Source organism: Heliangelus exortis, chromosome 14 (assembly GCF_036169615.1).
Source record: "Heliangelus exortis chromosome 14, bHelExo1.hap1, whole genome shotgun sequence".
In the NCBI taxonomy this organism is placed as follows: domain Eukaryota; kingdom Metazoa; phylum Chordata; class Aves; order Apodiformes; family Trochilidae; genus Heliangelus; species Heliangelus exortis.
In genome coordinates this window covers 18,070,888-18,092,816 of record NC_092435.1, presented here as the reverse complement: position 1 = coordinate 18,092,816, position 21,929 = coordinate 18,070,888, and the positions used below count along the sequence as shown (strand labels likewise).

The window sequence follows — 21,929 nt, the reverse complement described above, 5'->3', positions numbered from 1 at the left end:
CGCACCGGGGTTCACCACGGTCCCGGCATGCTCTGCGGCACGGCACGGCCCGCCCCCCGGCGCGGGGTCAGCCAATGGGAGGGGTCAGCCGATGGGCGGTGCCAGCCAATGGGAGGAGTCAGCCAATGGGCGGTGTCAGCCAATGGGCGGTGTCAGCCAATGGGAGGTGTCAGCCAATGGGAGGTGTCAGCCAATGGGCGGTGCCAGCCAATGGGAGGTGTCAGCCAATGGGCGGTGCCAGCCAATGGGCGGTGCCAGCCAATGGGAGGTGTCAGCCAATGGGCGGTGTCAGCCAATGGGCGGTGCCAGCCAATGGGAGGTGTCAGCCAATGGGCGGTGCCAGCCAATGGGCAGGCGCGGTGGGCGGGGCGGGCGCTCCATGATGGCGGCGGCGCGGTCGGTGGGTTCGGTTCGGTGAGTGCGGGCCCGGGGCGGGAGAACCGCGGGGAGGGGAGGGGAGAGCGGTGAGTGCGGTCCCGGGCGGGGCTGCCCCTCCCCTCCCTCCTCGCTCCGTGCGGGGCCGTGCGGGCCCCGAGCGCCTCGTGGGGCCGGACCGGAGCGCGGTTCTGTTCTGCGGGTGGTTCCGGCCCGGTCCATCCCGCCTGGCGAGCGGGGGGGCGGCAGCGGGGGCTCGGGGTGTCCACTCCTGTGCCCCTGCTCTGCAGAGCTTCACCCCTGGTCGTGAACCGGGCCGAACCGGGCCGGGGTGGGTGTGAGCTGTCCCGGGTGTGCCTAGCCCGGGGAGGTGCCGCCTGCCCGGTGTGTCCCCAGGGCCTCTCCCGAGCGGGGCTCTGCCCGGTGCTGCCCGGCCCGCCCAGGCAGCTGGGTTGCGTTCGGGTGTGCCGGTACCGGTACCGCGGCCGTGCCTCTCTGCACGCCGCTCCTGGGCTGTGACCCGCAGGCACCGCAGTCCCGTCCGTGATCCCTGACCCCAGCGCTGCCCCCGCTCTCTGTCTGCTGCTGTCTCTGAGGTTCGGCTCCGGTGCCGGCCCGGGGGTGCCGGTCCTGGGCTCCTCGGTCCCCACCCTTCCCGCCTCCCCAGCCCCCCCTGCACAGCTCCCGGGTCAGGCGCTGGGCAGCAAAGCCCCCCCCAGCCCCCCCTCTTGACCCCCCCCCCCTCTAGTCGGGCCCCCTCCTCCCTTTTGCTCCCCCCCCTTTAGCCCCCTTCCTTTTAGCCCCCCCCCTCCTCACCCCCTGCCCACCCGCTGCCCCCGGGGGCTTTCTGTCCCCCCTGCCCCTCAGGCCCAGGCTCCTGGTGCCGGTGCCGGTGCTGGTGCCGGTGCTGGTGGGAGCTGCGGGCTCAGTCCCAGCTGCTGTCAGGTCGGGTTTCTTGGGTTCTGGCCATGGTTTTGGTGTGGGTGACTTGAGCTCTCCGAGGAGGGGAAGCTCAGTCTCTGAGGAATTCCCAGGGTAAGGTGTTGCTGCAGAGGCATTCCCAGCACCTTCCAGAGAGGGTGTGAGATTGCTCCACTAATCCCACACTTTCCTGCCGAGATTCCCCCCCTCTCCCTCTCCTTGGTCCAGGTGTTTGCACTGGGGTTGTGCAGTGACCCTGATGGCAGCTCTGCTGCACTTTGCTTTGGCATTTCCCTCTTTTTTTTTTTTTTTTTTTTTTTTCTTTTTTTCCCCTTTTCATTTGTTTCTCCAGTGGGTCTCTGCAGTTTGTCCTCTTTCCCTTTTCCTGGTGGGTTTCTCCTCCCAGCCTTTCACAAATGTATTTCTGACACCCTGAGCTTTTCTGAAGCAATAGGAATTTCTCTCTGGGCCGTGTGGGGCTGGCAGGATGGGGGGGAATGTGCCCAAGGAGCTGCCTGGGGACAGCAATGTCCCCTCTGAGCTCTCTCCCCAGGTGACAGAGGACAAGCTGCTTGTCCCCTGTAAGCCCTGTGCTGGCACAGAACCCTTCCTGGGTGTTGTGTGGGGAGGGAAGGGGGCTTGGCAGTCGTGTCAGTGTCCCAGAAAAGCCCTGTGGAGAGTTTATTGGTTTGGGGTGCTGGTTGGGTCGGTGGGGTCTGTGCTGTGCCTCAAGGCCGTGTTTGCAGGGTCACAGAGGAGAGGGACTCCTTGTGTCTCCGTTTTTCCTCCCTGGCCCCTGCCAGGACCAGGAGCTCTCCTGGATGGGGTTCCCTGTCTGAGCCCAGCTGCCAGGTGGGCACAGGGAGTGCCCCTTGCCACTGGGGATTACCAGAATGCCAGCTCCCCGTGCCCAGGCAGCTCAGCCCGGGCATGCAGACAGGGTTTGTTCCAGTGCCTGCCAGCTCTGGGCAGCAGGATGCCTGAAATCCCTGCCACATTCAGCTCTCCTGGCTGCTAATCTCCCCCTGCTCCTCCACCTCCAGCCCGGGCTGAGACTGATGGTGACACCTGCAGCTGCCCCTGGCCAGCCCCAGCCCCTGCCCTGCCTGCCCACAGTGCCCTGGCTGCTGCTCCTCTCCTGAGCACCCAACTTGCCTCTTGTGGAGCTGGCAGGGGAGCTGCTGCCAGCCTGGGGGCTCAGCCCCGGGCTCCTGTCTCTGGGGGTGACAGAAGGGGCTGAGATCCTGAGCTGTGGTCAGCATCCTGCCATGTTCCTGGTGCCATACACAGGTAAAACGTGTGGGTTTGGGTGCTCGTCCCACCCTCAGAGCCTTGGTTATCCCTCTGCTCTCCCCTCCTTGCTCTTTGCTCTGTGGCTGCTCTGTGCTGCTCCTGGAGTCTTCCCTGGGAGCAGGCTGTGTGTGTGCTCAGCTGGCAGATTGGGTCCTGGACTCCACTTGATTTCTAAATTGCATTTTTTACCGTGCAGAAAAGGCAAAGGGACCCCAGCTCGGGCTGGGCAGGGCTCACTTCTTGTGTTTGTCAGTGCTGGCAGAAGGAAAATCTGTATTTATAGCAAAGCCTGTGTCAGCCCATAGCTGGAGTTCCTCTGGATGCTGGGTAGGAGGGAGGCTTGGGGAGTGGGCAGGGTCTCTGGGGGTGTCTGAAGTGAAAATCAAAATGCTCTTAACTGTGTGAAGGTGTCAGGGGACCTGGTACTGGCTTTATTTATTTTTTTTTTTCTTTTTCTTTGAGCTACTGGGATGAGATTTGTGTTCCTGGTTTTTATGAACTGGCTGGGAGGCAATCACACTGCCTGGGTGTCCAGCCAGCAGCAGAGGGAGGGTCCCACCAGTGTGTGTTCCCCCCTCCTGCCCTGGCTGGGCTGCTGCCTGTGCCTCCAGAGCAGTGCCATGGTACAGGACCCCCTGAGGGGAGGTACTTCCCTTGATTTATACCTGGGACACGGAGACCTTTCCTGCCTCCCCAGCCCCTTTATGAACGTGTTCTGTGGAAGGTTCAGCTGCATCTGGTACCAGCAGGGCCCTGGATCAGTGCCTGCCCCAGGGAGCAGCAGGGCTGTCCTGGCATCCCCCCCAGGGGTGAGGACCACCCCCAGCAGCTGCTGCTGCCCAGGGCCTGCTGAGCCCAGGGGCTCATTTCCTGCTCACCTTTGAGCATCTTCACTCTTTTATCCTGATTCCTTTTCCTAGTGAGGAATCTTCTCCTCCAGGCTGCTCCTGATACAGCTGTGTGGTCCCTGCTGGGGGAGGAGGAGGAAGAGGAGGAGGAGAAGGAGGAGGAGGAGGACGACAGACACCTCCAGCTCCCCTCTGACACTGCAGTGAGTGGGGGTTCTCCTCCTCCTCCTCTCCCCTTGTTTTCTCCACTGAAATCTGCTGATTTCTGCCTTCCCTGCCTGGCTCTCCACAGAGCTGAGTGAAAGCCTGAGGCTTGTTCCTGGCCTGGTGGTCCCTTCCTGAGCCCAAAATAGCCAGGGATGCTGAGTTAAGGTCAGCAGGGAGGAACAGTGCTTGTGCTCACGTCTCCTGGCCGTGGTGGCTGATCCTGCCAGCTCCTCTCCTGCTCCTGCTCTGCTCCCAGGGGACAGCTTCCCTGCAGCTTCAGCCTTCCCTGCCTGTTCCTGCTGGGATGTGCCTGGAGCTGGAGCTGCAATGGCAGAAGAGGTTCTGGTTCTGCGAGGTGGCTGCTCTCCATGGGTGTAGGGTTTGTAGGGTTTGTAGGGTGGGAGCTCTGCCCTAAGCAGGAGTTTCTTACTCTGCAGTGCATTGCAGCTCTCCTCTCTGCCTTGCTTTAATTCTTGGAGCAAACTCTGTGCTGCAGGAGGGCAGTGGGCAGGGTGAGCACTTCTTGTGCTTGGGACCATGAGGTTGGACCTGGGCTCCTGGTAGTGGTGACTTCATCACACCCTGCATGCTCACCCTGAGCATTAATCTGACACCATGGACCTGTACCAGCACAAAAAATATTGCAGCATTCGTGCCTGGGGGTCATGTGTTGCATCTGCTGGAGACCATATCTGGTTACATCTGATGGGGAGCCCGTAAATAATAAACATTTGGGGAGTGGGATGGCTGTGCAGGGCTGGAGCAAGTCCACAGCCTGTTCCCCTGGGAGCATCTGCTTTGTCTTTAAGGTGCTTTTTTTGGGTTTGCCCCAGACCTCTCCTCCTCTGTGGGACAGCAGGGCACCCAGCCTGGGGGGCACCCAGCCTGGGGGGCACCCAGCTCTGCAGGTGCTGCAGTGCCTGGCTGTGGGTGGCTGTGGGGCTGTCTGATGGTGCTGAGGGTGTGTGTGTGCCTGCAGAGGAGCAGGCCCTCTGCAGGTGGGTGTTGGGGTGATGTGTGTCAGCTCTCTGGGGTTGGTTGGTGCTGAGGCTCTATTTATAATCTGCTGCATTTGAAATTTGCTTTCCCTTGCCCTGGTGAACACTTTGGGGTGTTTAAGAAACAGCACTGTAGGCATCTGGTGGCCCCAGGCATGACATCTTGTTGCCAGCTGAACAGTACTTATTTTTTTGGCTTCTTGTATTCTCGCCTTTCAGCAGCTCAGGGAGTTTCTGGGAAGTGGGATCCTCCAGAACACCGTGGCTGGAGGAGGGTTTGGTCCAAACCCCTCAGCCCCTTGGTGCTTTGAGACAGCACAGTTCTCATTCCTGGAGTTGTGCTGATTGCCCTCTGGGGCACACAGGCATCTCTTGGCTGAACTGTGGCTGCTTTTATCCTTTTAGTGGCTCCACAGAAGTATTTATTTGGTGCTTTGTTGTTTGTTCTGCATTGGCTGATCAGAGTTTGCTGAGGCAGAGGAAAATCAGAGTGTGTTGGAGTGTTCCTCTGCTCTGGCATCCTGCAGTGCTGGATGTGGCAGGAGGGCTGGTGGGGGTGCTGGGGGCTGGTGGGGGTGCTGGGGGCTGGTGGGGGTGCTGGGGGATGAAGTGCTGGGCAGCAGGAGCACCCTCTGGGGGTGACATTCTGCAGTGGTGCCAGTGTCACCCTCCCCCAGGGCTCATGCCTTGGGGACACCTCCCTTCAGTGCTGCCACCCCAGCAGTGTCAGGGCAGTCACTGGCTGTGTTTTCCTCCCCAGGCTTCCCCCCTCTCTCCTTTGAGCCCTCCAGCAGCAGCCCCGACAGCCCAGCCCAGGATGGGAGCCCCCCGGGCAGCCAGAGGAGGAGAGCAAAGCTTCCTCCAGGTGAGCAGCGTGGCAGCTGGGGGCTGGGCACTGAGGGGGTGTCCCCGTGGGCCTGGGGGGGACGTGGTGGTGCTGTGGTTCTGTGCTGAGGTGTGGGCTGGTGGTTCTGGCAGCCAGACCCGGGCCCTGGTTCTGTGCTTGCAGGGGCTTTGGGGGAGTGCTCACGGCTGTTGCTCTGCAAAACAAAAGCAGCCTCTGTGGTCTTTATTTATTTTTTAAGCATTGTGGAATCTCTGCACCATCCCAGTAGATTTATCCTTTTTTTTTTTTTTTTTTTTTTTTTTTTTTTCCTGAGTGGGCAATAGCTCAGTCCCCAGCCTGTTCCCCTGGGAGCATCTGCTTTGTCTTTAAGGTGCTTTTTTTGGGTTTGCCCCACACCTCTTCTCCTCTGTGGGACAGCAGAGCACCCAGCTTGGGGGGCACCCAGCTCTGCAGGTGTTGCAGTGCCTGGCTGGGGGTGGCTGTGTCTGATGGTGCTGGCCCGGAGGAGCTGGGAGCTTTTTCCTGTTAGGTTGAGATCTGGGTTTGGATGCTGATGCTGCAGAGCCTTGCTGGGCAATGTAGGTCCTGCAGGATTGAGCTGCTGATCCCTTCCTCTCCTCTCAGCAGATGGTGGCACAGATCTGAGTCTGGACTCCATTCCGATGGGATTGCCAATGTCAGACCCAACCGCCTGGGCCACAGCCATGAACAACCTGGGGATGGCTCCCATGGGCATGACAGGACAGCCCCTCCTGCCTGGTATGGGGTTCCCTGGGCTCTGCACACCCCTGCTTTCCAGCCTCTCCTTGGGAAGAACCGGGTTTAGTTGGGTCAGACAAACAAAAAGCATGAATGGGCCCCGTTTGAAATGCATTAGTGCCTGTCAGTGGTTTGTGCAGAGGCTGCTCTGGGATGTCAGAGGAAATGAGAAGACATTGGGGTTTGGTGCAAACAATGGTTACTGTGAGCTACCTGAAGATATTCTGCAGTGGGCCAGCAGGGGAGGGTCCCACACGGAGCTCAGGAACGTGTGACATCAAGTGACATGTTATTCTAGCTGGACTAGAGCTGTGTGGAAGGAAGGATGGGAGGGAGATAAATAGGAAAGCAAGAGGGCAGTAAAATGGATATGGCAGAAATTAATGGAGGTTTCTGCTCCAGAAATGACCACCCTGCAGTCTGGATGGGCATGGTTGAGTCATCCCAGCCAGTATTTGTTACAGAGCTCCTGTAGGAACAGACTGGGCTCTGCTTGGTTTCTCAGCAGTGCAGGAAGCCTGAGCATCAAAATCCTGACACGAAATCAGTGGTTTGGTGCTTTACTGCACTGAGCACTTGAGAAGGATGCTGTTTCCTGCCTGAATCACATTGCCTGCTCACCTGGGGAGGGAGCAGCTGTGTTGGCAGCACCTTGCAGTCCCACTTCTGCTCTTGTGGAATTCTCCAGAATTACAGAATGTGAAGGGACTGAGTTTAGAGCCACTCTGCAACTCCTGAGCATGCACACATTGCTTCCCCAATATTTGCAACTGAACAAGCAGGTGCTGTATGAGTCCAAAGCATTGCCTGACTGAGTCCTGTGTCCTCTTCCCTGTTTAGATTTTGACCCTGCTCTTGGGATGATGACTGGGATCCCTCCCATCAACCCCATGATGCCAGGCTTGGGGATAGTCCCCCCTCCCATCCCTCCGGACATGCCTGCTGCCAAGGAGATCATTCACTGCAAAAGCTGCACTCTCTTCCCACCCAACCCACGTCAGTGCCTGTTGATGGTTCCTCCTGTTCTGCCTGTCTGTGTAGGAATAGCTGTGTGTGTGTGTGTGTGTACATATAGATGTATTTATAGAAAAAGAAGTGTGTGAGAGAAGAGCCACTATAATGCTCTGGGGCAAGTCAGTGTGACAGCTGCTGGCAAGCAGGTGACAGTGACTCTTGTCACTGCATGTTTGCCATGGCAGTAAATGGCCTTTCTGGTGACTAAATGGGTCAGGGCTGGGAAACCAAGTGTTCCAGTCCTGGGATGTTTGAACTCTCATCTCCACAGCCTGACTCCTGCCTGTATCCTCTAAGGCTTTGCAGACATCTGCAGAGCTTTTGGAGGTCAGGGGGCTGGTGTGTGCTCAGTCTGTGCTCTGGGCTTTGCAGAATGTGGTGGAAGGAGAGGAAAGGCAGTTGGAAATAAGGCAGAAAACTTCATAAGGAATAAGGTTTGAAATTCTTAGAAGAATAAAGAATTTTTATTCTTGGAAGCCAGGAAGGTGTGGACACCCTCAGGAGGGGTGGGCAGATGAAAGGAACGGGTGCTGACAAACCCAAACCCAACCCAAGTGATCTCTCCTGCTCTCTTCAGACCTTCCCCCTCCAGCCACCAGGGAGAGGCCCCCCGGGTGCAAGACAGTGTTTGTGGGGGGTCTGCCTGAGAACGGGACAGAGCAGATCATCATGGAGGTGTTTGAGCAGTGTGGGGAAGTCATCGCCATCCGCAAGGGCAAAAAGAATTTCTGCCACATCCGCTTTGCTGAGGAGTTCATGGTGGACAAGGCCCTCTACCTCTCAGGTGAGTGTCTGGGCAGCTCAGGAGGTGGTGGCACAGTCAGACCTGCTTGGCTTTGCTGCCATTCATAGAATCATAGAATGGGCTGGGCTGGAAGGGACCTCAGAGCTCATCAAGTCCAACCCTTGATCCACTCCCCCCGTGGTTCCCAGCCCATGGCACTGAGTGCCACATCCAGGCTCTTTTGAAATATCTCCAGGGATGGAGAATCCACCCCTTCCCTGGGCAGCCCATTCCAATGCCTGATCACCCTCTCAGTAAAGAAATTCTTTCTAACGTCCAACCTAAACCTCCCCTGGCACAACTTGAGACCTCTTGTGCCCTCTTGTCTTGCTGAGAGTTGCCTGGGAAAAGAGCCCAACCCCCCCCTGGCTCCAACCTCCTTTCAGGGAGTTGTAGAGAGTGATGAGGTCTCCCCTGAGCCTCCTCTTCTCCAGCCTCAACACCCCCAGCTCCCTCAGCCTCTCCTCATAGGATCTGTGCTCGAGTCCCTTCACCAGCCCAGTTGCCTCCTTTGGACCTGCTCCAGCACCTCAATCTCCTTCCTGAGCTGAGGGGCCCAGAACTGGACACAGACCCCATTGGAGGGGTTGCCTGCTGTTCTTTTTCTGCTGCTGTTGCTTTCCTGCTTAAATACTCAAAACCAAGTCCTGCTGGGAGAGAGAGCAGTGCTGGTACCTGGGGTGCTGCAGACCTCCGCAAAACATTGGGATGGGACTGAGTCCATCCCTCTCTTACCTGGAGAAATGTCCAGCAGCTGATGCTCGAGGGTCCCACTGCCATCCGTGTGTGCAGAGCTGGGTTTGGTCCCACAGCCCGAGGACGTGGGGGTGTTCTGGGGAGGCAAAGCCCTGTCAGCTCTGGCTGTGATGTGCAGAGCAGCGCCAGGAGCAGCTCTGCCCTCGGCTCTCTGCACGGGGCTGTCTGGCTCTGTCGGCTGGAGAGCTGTGCCCAGGGTCAGTCACCTGCCCTCCCTGCCAGGCTACCGCATCAGGCTGGGCTCCAGCACTGACAAGAAGGACACGGGGAGGCTGCACGTGGACTTTGCCCAGGCTCGGGATGATCTCTACGAGTGGGAGTGCAAGCAGCGGATGCTGGCACGGGAGGAGCGGCACCGGCGGCGCCTGGAGGAGGATCGCTTCCGAGCCCCCTCCCCACCCCCTGTGGTCCACTACTCCGACCACGAGTGCAGTGTGGTGGCTGAGAAACTGAAAGGTAAGGGGGTCTGCAGGCCACGGCCACCCTTCTGTGCAGGTGCTGGGGCAGAGGTTTGTGTTCTCCAGTTGTCTTCCTGCTGAACGGGAATGATGGTGCCTCTGAACTTACTGAGCCCCCAGCCTCACACAGCAGCTGTCCCAGCCGTTTTTATTCATAGGTGTCAAATCAAACCCATACATGAGTACAGTGGTTTCTTCCAAACTGTTTGTGTTTAGGTTGAAAGGTCTAGTGTAAGTCCTCAGACCTCCCTTGAAGCCTAAGCCCCGTGCATGGCCTGTTCCTTTGGAGCTGGAGGGAATTTTCTGTCATAGAAGTGGACATCTGGACAGGCATGGGAAGTTTTGCCCCTGGTTTCCAGCAGTTGGTCCTTCTCCTTGGCAGAGGGTTTGCTCCATCAGCTTGGTGTTAGCATCTCCTTGCTTTCCAGAAGCCTTTTATTCACATAATACCATGGTGGCTGCAAGATCTGTGATTAGCCACCAGCCCAGAGCACGTTCCCTGTTGGAAGAGAGCAGTTCAGCAGCGCCAGGGAGAAGTTCTCAAAGCTGTGCTTCTCATGTGTAAAGGTGCCTGTGTCCTTGCTGCAGATGAAACAAAGTTCTTGGAAGCCATACAGACCTTGCTGACCTGGATAGAGCGTGGAGAGGTGAACAGGAGGACAGCCAACAACTTCTACTCCATGATCCAGTCGGCCAACAGTCACGTTCGCAGACTGGTGAATGAGAAAGCAGCTCATGAGAAAGAGATGGAGGAAGCTAAAGACAAGTTCAAACTGGCTCTCTCAGGGATTCTGGTTCAGTGTGAGTAGTGTTTGCACACTCGGTGTTGCTTGTCTGTTGCTGTAGGGAAAATGATTTAATTTCTAGGGTCTGGAAGGGCCCTGCAAAAAGGGCTCCAGGAAAAGCAGCAGCAGTGGCTCCTGTGCAGCTGCAGTTAACCTACAAGTGTAGATCAGAGTTTCTGGTGGTGCTTTCTATTGGAGTAAGGGTCCGTGTGTGGGGGGAGCAGAGAATGAATGCTTCTTTTTTTTAACTCTCTAATTATAGTCTATTAGTAGTTCTCTCATCTTTTTCACCTCCACTTCTGTGCACACAAGGTAAGTTCTGGTAATCTGGTGCCTCAGCGAGGTGTGCAGGATTTATTCACCAAAGGTAGGATGCAGCAGAGTGTTCCCAACACCCCGTTCTCACTCACACCTGAAAGCCTGGTGCAGAGCAGCATTTCCACCCTGGGTCTTTCAAATCCCAGTTCTTCACTGAACCTTGAAATCAAGGAAGAGGCACGGGCTCTGTTAGTTCTGAGATGTGATTTGTTCCTCAAACCCTTCACTGCCTCTTACACTCCTCTTCTTCAGTTAAGTCTTAACTTTTCAGAGTACATTCTTAACTTTTGGTTTTTTATTCAATAATTTTGGCTGTTATTTGTTTGATACTTTATTATTACTATTTTTAATGTTATGTTTTTAAAAATTCCATTCATGGTAAAAAATGCAGGCACACAGTCCAGAGGGGAATCCAGTGAGCACTGCAGAGTAAGTAGCAACAGAGAGCAGTGTGAAACTCTGCTCTGTAAATCACCCACTGGTTTCTCAGCCACTCTTGGGTTACTCTAACCAGCAGAGAGCTGATATTTTTTTGTTAGAATTACAGCTGCTACAACATCACAAGTGTAAAATCAGGTAGATGTGCTGTCTGCTGCTGGGTGAGCTCTCGCCCTAGGAGAGGCACATTGTATTTCTAAAAAGCTCTGCAAATTTTCTAGAAAAAATACTTTAGAAGGAGTAAACCCCAGGAACAACAAAAGAAAAAGTAAGCTGGTGCTGGAATCCTTTTTCTGTAGCCCACCTGAGTGGGCTGCAGTGGTGCTCAGGCCCTGCCCCCAGCAGGCAGGAGAACATCCCAAGTGCCAGCTCTCATTTGCCTCTGGGCACACTCCTGACAGCCTGGGCAGCCCTGGGCAGTGTGTTTGAGTGTTTTTCAGGTCACAGTGTGCCTGCCTCTTGGCCCCTGGGAAGCAGAGGCCGTTTCCACAGTCAGTCCTTCCTCTGAGCCTTGGGCACTGGGCTGGTGAAGCCCTGACTCTTCTTTCCAGGCACAGAGTCCCTTTCCTGAGTGTAGCTGCAGCACAGTACAGTGTTATAAGAAAAGGTCAGCCAAACCACCTGCCTGATTCCACTTTTTTACTCCTTTACTCCTCTTGTTCGCCCTCTCTGGATGATATTCTGGCCTGATTTGACTGCTGATTTGATACTACAGTCGAGCAGATAGTGGCCGTGTACCATTCTGCCTCCAAACAAAAGGCTTGGGACCATTTCACGAAAGCTCAGCGTAAGAACATCAGCGTGTGGTGCAAACAAGCAGAGGTTGGTAATTTTTTTCTTGTGTTAGATCCTCCAGCACGGTCTCTTTCTTGTCAGGGTATTGATGTTAAGCTTGCACAGTGGTCACGTGGATAACACCACCTTAATTCACAGTGTGAGATGGGAATTACTCATCTCTTGTGCTGCAGGTAATGAATTTTCTCTTGGTGTTTGTGTTCCGTTGGGATCTGTATGCTGGTTGAAATTGTGCACAATCATAATAATGATAATTGATCAGTTTTCTGATGGTTTTATTCTAAAAGCAAGAGGGATTTCTAGAGAGATTTTTTTTTTTTTAAAAAAAAAAAAAGAGCAAACATCTAAGCATCATCTGAGATTGAATACTTGGTGACACTGTGAGTGAAATACAAGGTTTAGGGGTGGGGACAGGGATGGGGTTGAACCCATGGTGGAAGAAGGGATGCCACTCAAACTGCTCCTCCTGTAAGAGGAAGAATCTCTCTGTCTCATATCTGATCTAATCCAATCCTGGTGGGGTCAGGCACAAAGCTCAGGTAAAGAGAGGCTGGTAAGGGAAAGTGATGGGTGGGGGACATTTGTCCTGGAGTCTGCAATGGAATTTCTGCTGCCTTCTGCCACCTGTCCCACTGCAGAGCCTGTCCTGGTGCTTGAGGGAGGAGGTTACTGTGCTTGTGGGGAGCTACCAGGAGGGCAGAAAGCCCTGTGCTGGGTTCAGAGTTCACATCATTTCTCTCTCCCTTCCCCATGAAGGTTAATGCTCCCAGTGACAGCAGAAGTATTGTCACCCTGGCTAGGAATGGCCTTGAAGGCAAGAGCAAGAAATTGTATTTTTCTTGCTCATTAAGCATTTAAAGTAGGGTGGAGCCTGAATCAGTTTTTACCACTGACAATAAAGACTTCTTTGAAGTAGTAGGACCCAGATCTGAAGTGTAGAAAAGAATTGCTATGAAAACCACCTGCCTTTTATCCTAATCCAGGGAGACACAGCAGTGCTCAGAAACACTCTTTATTCACTGCAGGAATGTGAGCAGGTTGGAGCTGATCTTGTCATTTATGCCTCAAAAATAAGGAAAAGCAGATGCTTTCTCATCTCAGCATAACCTTAAGAAGGTTTCCAGCCTGGTGGGTTGGCAGTGTGCTGAGAATGTCAGTGTGGATGGGGCTGGAAAGGAGCTGAGCCTTTGGCAGTGGGGTCTCAGCCCTCCCCTGACTGATGTGGGGTCAGCCCCAAGGGTCTTGGCCGTGGCTCCTTCAGGTTTGGGTGAGAAATCCTGCTCTGCCTGCTAGCTGTGGGGTTTCACTTCATTTCCCTTGCTTGGAAAGCCAAGGCTGTGGGCTGCTGGACCTCATCGTGTGGCTTTGCAGAGCCCACCCAGTGCAGGCAGCAGGGAATGTGCCCTCGTGGGATGGAGAAAGGAGGCACTGGCTGAGGCTCTGCTTGCCTGGTGCTGCCCAGGAGTGCTCCTAAGACAAGTTCTTGGGCTCCCAGTTGTGGACTGGACTCAGTGCTCTCCCCATGAGCCTGCACGTCTGGGGCTTGCTTTCCAAATCCCACTGAGTCAAACCTTTCCTGGTGGCTGAAGGAGGAGCTTTGGTTTTACACCTGAGGAGCCAGGTGGAGAGTTGGGTCCAGGTCCTGCTTTGGGCCCTGGTGCTCCTCTTCTTTCCTGCTTGCTGTGGCTGGGGTGGGAGCATGCCCTCTGCTCGGAGCTCTCTGTTGGTCCAAGGTAAGTTCTCCTGGTGGGAAGAGGCTGTCAGCCCACTGGTGAGGTCTCTTCCAGGAGTTCTTGCTGCTGGGCTCAGCCTGCTGGGCTTCCCCAGCTTGGGGTCTCCTCTTGAAGAGAGCTGGACCCACAAAATGCATCTTTTTGGTGTGGAGTTTAATCCCATGGCTCAGAGCATGGGAGGAAAGCCTGGCAGAAGCTCAGGGAGTTTGCTGGGGAGGTGTGAGGCCAGGCCAGGGTTTTATTTTGGTCAGTGGTGACTTGAGATGGTTTGTCCAGGTAGTGGCAGCAGGTCTGGTGCCTGCAGGCAGCTCTGGAAGTGTGAGAGCTGGGGGGCACCATGCTGGGGAGCTGCCAGCCAGCACCTTCCCTGTGTACAACAGCTTTGCTTCTGTGTTTGGTGTCTCTGCTGTTGCTGTTGGGTGCTGGTGAGCCCTGGCCAGGCTGGCAAGCAGAGTTGATCAAAGTTTCAGGCCCTTGGAGTTAAATCTACAAGAGATTCCTAAACAAATCTTCTGTATCTTTTCCCCTGTGGCTGTGCCTGGGGTGTACAGTCTGGGGATGGAGCTGTGGTCAGTAAGTACCCAACAGCTCTGCTCTTTCCTGACCCCAAATGTGGTCTGAGGGGGGGATGGAGAGTGGAGCTGGAGGGTTTATTGATGAATAAATGATGGTCAGATGACAACTGATGACTGAATGGTAATGAAATGGTAATTAAATGGCCATGAAGCACTAACCAAGTGGTAATTAAACAGGGAGGTGGCAGTGGTCACTGCCACATCCCACACTTCCAGTAATTAAGCTGTAGCTTTAGCTTTATATGTATGTGTTGCTAGCACATAACACACTTCTTGGTGTAATGTAAAATGTAAAATACCTCTTTATAGGTATCAGATGCCAGGGGAAGGGTCTCTTGAGGGATCACCTGGAGAAGTGTCCCTGCTCCAGGAGCTCAGCAGGCTCGGGGGGCTGCAGATACCTGAAGTGTTGGGTGATGGACAAGTCAGTAACACCAGCACTGACCTGTGATAGGGACTGTCCCTGACCTAGCAGTCTGTGCCCATTTTTCCTTCATCGGTTTCCCCTTTCTTGTACCATGGAGTTGTGTTTTGCAGGCTTAGTTTTTCAGCATCTTTTTATCCCACCAGCCTGTTCCTTGTAGCCTGTATTTAGAAACCCCCCCTGCTTTCTGAACCTTAGGAAATCCGTAACATTCACAATGATGAGCTGATGGGTATTCGAAGAGAGGAGGAGATGGAAATGTCTGATGAAGAAATAGAAGATCCATCAGAGATGAAAGAAACAGAAGAATCAGGTAGAATCACTTTTTCACAGCTCGGAGCTGCTGCGTGCTGGCTGGGGCTCTTCCCCAGGGGCTCTTCCCCCTCCTCCCTCCCCCTCCAGGGTCTCTTCCCCCCCAGGGACTCCTCACCCCCATGTTTTTGAGTGCTGCTCCTGTTCTGCAGCCCTGGTGTCCCAGGTGGAAGCCCTGAAGGAGGAGAACGACAGCCTGCGCTGGCAGCTGGACGCCTACCGCAACGAGGTGGAGCTGCTGAAGCAGGAGCAGGGCAAGGCCAGCAGGGATGAGGACACCACCAAGGAGCAGCAGATGAAGCTTCTGCAGCAGGCTCTGCAGGGGATGCAGAAGGTGGGCCCAGAAACAGCCCAGCACCTGCTTTATTTCAGGGCTAGTGAAGGTTTATTGATGGAGCAGCTGCTGCCCTGAGCTGACAAAGTTATACTGTGTATGCTCATAGACTTTTCCAGGGTGCATTTAGAAAATATGTCTTATTGTTGTGGAATTGGCCTTTTAATTGTGTTGATTGATCCCTCTGGTCTTCGTGGGAAAATCCTTGTTCAATTGGTATTGTTTAAACAGTGGGAGGTGAAAGGCAGGTTAAGAACTGAGCTTCTCTCTTCTCTTCCAGCACCTTTTGAAAGTACAAGAGGAATACAAAAAGAGAGAAGCTGAGCTAGAAAAAGTGAGAGAAGAAAAACTGAAAATGGAAACACTATTAGAAAGCCTGAAGGAGCAGGTATGTGCCACCCCAGGGCTGCTCAGCAGTAAATCCAGTGCTGGGGTTTCATGGTCCATCACGAGCTCAGGGAAGGACAGAGCATAGAAAATTCCCAGCCTGGGCTTAGAAGCACTTGTCTTTGGAAAGCTGGGAAGAATTTCCTGCCAAACTGGGAGATGTGCATCAGTAATGAACTTGTCACCTGCTTTGTGTACCAGAAATATTATCAATTATTTTAATTCTCAAACTTTTATTTTTAGGTTTGCATTTCAGGAATATGTTTTGGTCCAAGCTCCATAAAACACTATTGAATTGGAAGTTTTTTTCCAGTGTTAAAATATTCTTAATGCTTGCTGGATTTATTCCCAACATAAATACAATGTGTTTTGGTGCAGACAAGAACCATTTCCCAGCACTTCTCACTGGTGCCCAGAGAGCCCAATTTTGAAGCCTTGTCTCAGATTTTCGATCTTTATCCTCACCCTTTTCTGCCAGGAGCTGGGAGGTTAATAAATGTCTTTGTAGTAACTAAAAGTGTCTTTTTATCCCAGCAATATGGGGTGCCTGATATCAAAGAACAAATCAGTAATCTTTCCTGTGCTTTACCTCCCTGTAGCAGAGCATGGCAGATGAAGAGGACAAGGAGAGAGATACAAGTGACTGTCAGGGCAATGTGAGTCCAACAGTTTCTTTCCTGTTACTTCAGTCAGAATATCTTACTGAGGGGAGAAATGACACCTCATAGGAAAGTGAGCAACTTTTTAAGGTTTGGTTGGTCCATACAGACCCTTTCTATGCACAAATTGAAATCAAGTTATCCATTGGGAGCAGCTTCTGGCTGGAAGATCAGTGGGTATTTGCAACATTGTGGTGCAGAAATGGGGTTTGGTGTGCAGGGTAATGGAGCTGAGCTGCCCAAACCCCGGGGGGTCACCAGGACAAACAGGCAGCTGCCAGGGTGGCACTGAGCTCCAGGCCCTCTGCCTGCTCCACAGGAGCTCCAGGCTGTTCCTTTTCCTGCAGAAGCAAAGCACAGCCTGCTCAGGCCAGGAGTGCAGTTTCACTCCTGTGTGGTTGAGAACTGCACCGGCATCAGAAGCTGAGCAAACCCAAGGGACCCTTTTTTCTGTCTGTGTTACTGGCCCAAGTCCCATCCCTTCCACTAGTGACTGAAGGCTATTTCCAATTATAGCTCTCTGTTCCTCTCAGACCACTGGAATTCCACATAAAACTGAGGAATAGAAGAAAGTCCTGCTTTTACTGCACTCAACAGCTCTTTGCATTTCTGCCCTGTCTTTATTTTGGGGAAAATAAATGATGCAAAACTGTTTTAATTCAGTAGCCCAAACCCAAGTCGAGGGCAGTCTGATCCTTAACCCTTTGGGTAATCACATTGCCTCAGTTTAGGCATCTGGAAAATAAACATCTGCACCTGAATTAGTCACTGCAAGGCTTTCTTTCTAGTCTGCTTTTTCTTTTATTGCTTAAAATAAGCCCTTCTCCAGCAGAGGTCAGACCAATGGCCAGGGCTGACAAAGTGTGTGTTGTGGCATCTTGCCTGATCTCTTGGGCTTTTAACCTGGCCTGGTCATTCAGACACAGCAGCAGGAACACAGCTGGGCTGTGCTGGAAGCATTTTCAAAATAAACAGTAGAGAAGAGCAATGCCACGAATGCAGTGAGACAGGGAAACAAAAATGCAGACTCGGGTGAGTCTGAGGGAGCTGCTGCTGGATGGGGGGGTGAGGGTGCTGGAGCCTGGGACAGAATCCTGCTGGGGTCTGGAATGGGCCCTGTGGTTTTCCTGCAGGAGAGCAGCACCTCCAGAGCTTGTTCCTGCAGCCAGGAGAAGGAGTGTCCTGTGGAGAAGACCCTGAGCACCGGCCCTGTGAGGTCTGAACGAGAGGTTCTGTTGGTTGGTGAGTCCTGGAGTGGGGCCAGGGGGCTGGGGTGGCCTCGCTGCTCCCTCTGTTCCTTTGGGGGGGAGTCCTGGAACCAGGGGAAGCCTCCAGCTTGGCTTGGGGTCAGGGTTTCCCTGGGGCATGGTGCTGTGCTGTCAGTGCAGTCCCACACAGGCAGGGGGGGGTGTGGGGGCACATCCTGCAGTGCAAGCTGCTGTCCTGGAGAGACAGCTCAGGTGTGTGATGAGCTCAGCCTGGGCTCAGCACTGAGCAGCTGCACTGCTTTGTTGGTGCTTTGCAACCTCCCTGCCAAAGCCCTCCCTCTCCTTACAGCCAAAAGTGCCCTGTTAGGTCCCTCCTGCTGTGCCCGTGGTAAGAGGGAGCTGGTGTTGCCAGCTGGCTCAGAGGGCTGATGTTTGTGGCCTTCCTCTCACAGGAATCATTTCAACATTTCTCCACGTGCACCCCTTTGGAGCAAGCATTGAGTACATCTGCTCCTACCTGCAACGCCTGGACAGCAAAGTAGGTGACCCAGCACCCCCAGCCTGGCTCTGCCTCCCCAGTCTGCAGTCTGTGTCACTTGGGATGATCTGAAAGGGGCCAAGAGAAGGGCTGAGCTCTCTCAGGATCACAGATGGATCACCAGATCTGTCACTGGATCAGGTTGCTCAAGGCAAGGCTGGCTGAGCCCTCGGGCAGCCAAACCTGAACCTACACAGAGCTGATGGGCCTGGCTGAGCCTGCTCAGGATTCAAGGGACCCCTCTGCCTGTAGCTGTGTTTTGCAGCAGTGAATTCCATCTTTAAAAGAACCTCCATGTCAAATTTATTTCTGTTTATTCTGTTTGAGCTCTGCCTTTGGTTCCCCTTATCCTCGTGGCCTCCAAGGCAGAGAGCAAACAACCCACCTCTTGTGTACTATTTATTGCCTTACAACATCTGCCACTGTTTGTATATATTCTCCATAAAGTCAACAGTCATACTGGCTTTGTGGCTCTGAGCAAAGCATTTCTGTATTTCTCAACTTGCAGCCCTCCACTGAGCATTTTTGGTCTCTATTTTGATGCTCTCTGTGAGGTCATTTTTAGGAGGGAGCTGTGCCAAGGGCCTTGGGCTGCTAACCACAGCCCCTGCCTCAGGGGTCAGTGCTGAGGAGAGGATATTGAGTCCTGGGGACAAGAAGGGCAGTGACAGGAGCAGACCCCAGGGAGCTGCTGGATCCCACAGTGTTTCTGTGTGCTGCTGGCTTCAGGTCCTGGCCAGAGCTGATGGGGAGGGACTGTGAAAGGCTTGGGCAGGCTGAAGGAAATGCATCTCATTCCTCTGCTGCTCCTCACTTCCTTTGTCTTCCTGAAGTGCCCCAGGAACAGGGACTTGCCAGCACAGGAGTCATCTCTGCTGACTGCATCTCTTTCAGCTGCTGTTCAGAACTCACTGTTTGGTTTTCCCCACTCTGAGGAGCAGCAGCTCCCTGGCCTGCCTTGGCCAGGCTCACTCCAGACCTTTAAAGACACAGCTGATAATTTGTCCTCTCATTTGAGTTCTGCAGCTGTCTGGGAGATGAGCAGCTGCCTTTATTTTGCTTTGGAGCTCCTACAGAAAGGCCATGGTGTCACTCACCTGGCTGCTGGCACTGCTCCTCTGGGCTCCCTGGTGTGGGAAAGGGCTAAAAAGGGTCACTGGAGGCTCCTGCAGTGAGCTTTGCAGAGAGGCCCCGGGCACCCTGTAACCTCTGCACGGGTGTCAGGTGTTTTATTGTTCCCTGACACATCAGCCTCTGACTTGCACATCATCTGTGCCTGCCCCCCGTGAGAGGAGATTTTCCCCTTTGTTCTTCAGGTCACACCTTGGCTCTTGCATCTCCCCCTTGATCACTGCAGGAGCTGGGTGCCTGTTGGGTGCTGCTTCTAACATCTGGCAGATCTTTGGGCTGGAGTTAGGTCAGAACAGGACCTGGTTTCCTGAGGCTGGCTGCAGGAGGGGAAGAAGATGAAATATCCTTGTGTTTGTGTATTGCCAGTCACTGCACAGCTCCCATCACCAAAACTCTCCTGGTTTTCAGCAAGGTTTTCCTTCTCTCCCCCCAGATCTGCACAGCAGAGGTGGAAGTCCTCATGACTCGCCTGCAGAACACCTTCAGGCAGGAGCTGAGTGGGGTTGGGGCCAGCCTAGAGAAAAGGTGGAAGTTCTGTGGCTTCGAGGGACTGAAAATGACCTGAGCTTTGTGTTACCATGGAAACCAGCAGCAGGATGGGTGTGCTGAGAACACCTGGGATGCCTCTGCCCCCTGTCCATGATGTTACCTTGCAGGCACCACGGACTCAGGTGGGACAATGTCCCTGTGAAACCAAGGCCAGAGCAGCACTGGAAGAAACATCAAGTTCTGCAGCTACTTTAATCAGTTTTTTGTTAATAGGCAAGTGCTGTTCAACATATTTTGGGCGAGAAGTTCATGTCTGGTGTTTCTGAGCACAGCCTCTTGACTCTATGTTTTGCCCATGTTGTATTTGTACTGTGTGCCCAAACCTCCATCCCTTCCTTTTGCTGGTAGGAACTGCCATAGACTGTCTGCTGAAGCCACAACAAAGAAGCATTTTTGGGGTTTTTTTAGGCATCTCTGTGGTTAAAAATTGGGATATGTTTAAAGAGAAGAAGATTTAGATGGCTCAGAGCTCTGAGCCCTGCAGTTGATTCTTTTCCATGCTCTTTTTTTCCCTGCTGATGGTTTCACTGTGAAGCTACAGTGGAGGCAGCATCTCAGGACCTGAGTGTGTTTCTGGCAGTGCCACTGGTGGTCTGTGCGTGGCAGACTCTGTAAAGTTTGGTTTTTTTACACAGGAAGGGGTATTTTAATTCCCTCTTGATCTGGGTGGAGCAGAGTGCCTGTAGCAGACTCTTTCAGTAGTGGCTCACCACCAAATTTCTCCACCCACTTTGCTTTGGAGCCTGAGCTTCTGGAAGTGCTGCAGGCACCAGAGACTTTCCTGCTCCTGAATCTTCCCAGAGGCTCAGTAAACGCCAGGCTGCTCCTCAGCCCTCTGCAGAAGGTTTGTAAGGTGTAGGGTAAAATGGATCCAGCCTGTCTGGGTCCCTCTGGAGAGCCTCCAGCCCATCAGGCTCCCATGGTTTGCTGCTGCCTCATGATTTCCAGCTCCTCCTGCTTGCTGCCCACCCTGCCTGCCTCAGTGTGGATGCTCTTCAGTGGGGCTGTTGGTCCCACTACCTCTTTTGAGGGAGAAGCCCTGATTCCTGCCTGACTGTTCCCAGGCACTTCCCTGGGTTCTGCCACATCAACAACCCCTGGAGCAGTGGGAAGGAGCTCACCAAACACTGGCCAAAACCTCCCAAATCCTGCTGGTGAGACCAGGCTTGGAACCAGGTATTTGATCTGCTGGCTGTTCCTGCTCCAGCATTCCCTGCAACTGGAGAGGGCAGAGGAGAGCACTGCCTGGGCTCTGATCCCACAGCCACCCCTCCCATGGCCCTGAAGTCTCTTGGTTGCCCTTGGACTTCTCACTGCATCTTCATTGCTGCCTGCCTGGAGGATCAACAGTGGACAACAACCTCCTGGGGGAGCTGGGGTGGTGGTGGGGCTGAGCCTTGGGCACTTTGGTGGTGGAGCAGGGAGGTTGTTCTGTGGGGCAGGGGGAGCGAGTGGAGCTGAGCCCCCACCCAGGGTGCAGCTGTGGGGATGGCTCAGAGGAGCTCCCCTGGCTTCTGACACCCAAGGCTTGCCACACAGACACCAGCTGCAAAACCTTCTACAGAAACCTTCTGAGTAGTTGTGTCACTGCAGGCAAATGTATTTTTAAGGAATAAACGATTTTTATGAGCAAATCTTTGCCCTGCTTCTTTTTTTTGTTTGTTTGTTTGTTCTCACCCAGCGGGTGCTGCCTGCACCAGGAGCAGAGTTCTCCATCCCCAGCCCTCTGCCACCCTGAGGCTTCACCGAGGTTGTAGTGAACCTCAGGAGCACTCGCAGGTACCAGGCCAGGCAGGGCTCAGAGGCAAAGGGCTCTGCAGGGTGTGAAGTGGGTTCCCTGGGCTCTGGGTCTCCATGGGTGAGGAGGGCAGTGGTGTCCCTGACCCCCCAGGGAGCTGGGGATGGTGGAGGGGGGTGATGGAGCAGCCAGGCAGCCAGCTTCCCTTCCAGGTTTCACCTCCCAAAAGAGCTGCTGGAGCACCAGGTAGTTCCTGAGAGTGGGGAAAGAGGGAGGGGGGAGCTGGATCCCCCGGCAAGGCAGAGGCAGGGGCTGGCGTGGGAAGTGCTGCTCCTTCCCGCTGACCCTGCCCTCTCCCGATGTTTTGGGCTCTCATTTCTTTTTGGCAGAAGAATCACATTCTCACCACCCCTCCCTCCCCTCGGCTGCTCCCGTTCCTGCGGCCTCTCCTCTGCTTCTCTCCCCCAGCAGCAGCAGGGAAGCTTCCCCCGGAGACCCCTCGGAAAACCATCGTGAAGGAGGAGAGCAGAGCCCGGGCTGCCCTCGGTCCTGCCAGGAGGACACGGGGAAGGTAAATGTCGGCTTCGTTCCAGGTGGGAAGGGGAGAGGGGTTGGTGCTGAAAAGGGGGAGCAACTGCAGCTCCCTGAGGTCAGAAAGGGCACCTGAGCTGAGCCTTTCCTATCAGGTTTCCTTAAACAAGCCCAAGGCTGAAAAACCAGCAGAGAAAGTCACTGCGGAGAAGGA

The 21,929-nt window shown here is 54.2% G+C and overlaps 1 protein-coding gene across 2 annotated transcripts; it reads left to right on the top strand.

The window, feature by feature from the left end:
* The first annotated feature begins 324 nt into the window (after nucleotides 1-324).
* On the top strand, nucleotides 325-21,080 carry ENOX2 (ecto-NOX disulfide-thiol exchanger 2). 2 transcript variants are annotated; one of them, XM_071757860.1, is made up of 15 exons: nucleotides 325-414; nucleotides 5,403-5,507; nucleotides 6,117-6,248; nucleotides 7,089-7,244; nucleotides 7,840-8,046; nucleotides 9,025-9,258; nucleotides 9,849-10,061; nucleotides 11,517-11,623; nucleotides 14,527-14,641; nucleotides 14,793-14,974; nucleotides 15,255-15,362; nucleotides 15,961-16,017; nucleotides 17,154-17,262; nucleotides 17,681-17,766; nucleotides 19,331-21,080. In XM_071757860.1, the coding sequence occupies exons 3-15, from the start codon at nucleotides 6,152-6,154 to the stop codon at nucleotides 19,460-19,462; spliced, it is 1,803 nt and encodes a 600-aa protein (XP_071613961.1). In that variant the 5' UTR covers nucleotides 325-414; nucleotides 5,403-5,507; nucleotides 6,117-6,151; the 3' UTR covers nucleotides 19,463-21,080. The 2 variants fall into 2 exon arrangements, with proteins under 2 accessions (XP_071613961.1, XP_071613963.1); XM_071757862.1 differs by having other exon boundaries at nucleotides 6,114-6,248.
* The last annotated feature ends 849 nt before the right edge of the window (nucleotides 21,081-21,929 follow it).

Bases quoted from the DNA above. Each gene is read 5' to 3' on its own strand.
- ENOX2 (XM_071757860.1), top strand. From the start codon at position 6,152: ATGGGATTGCCAATGTCAGACCCAACCGCCTGGGCCACAGCCATGAAC. The intron at 8,047-9,024 runs GTGAGTGTCTGG...CCTCCCTGCCAG, and splicing joins CAAGGCCCTCTACCTCTCAG to GCTACCGCATCAGGCTGGGC. The intron at 15,363-15,960 runs GTATGTGCCACC...ACCTCCCTGTAG, and splicing joins TAGAAAGCCTGAAGGAGCAG to CAGAGCATGGCAGATGAAGA.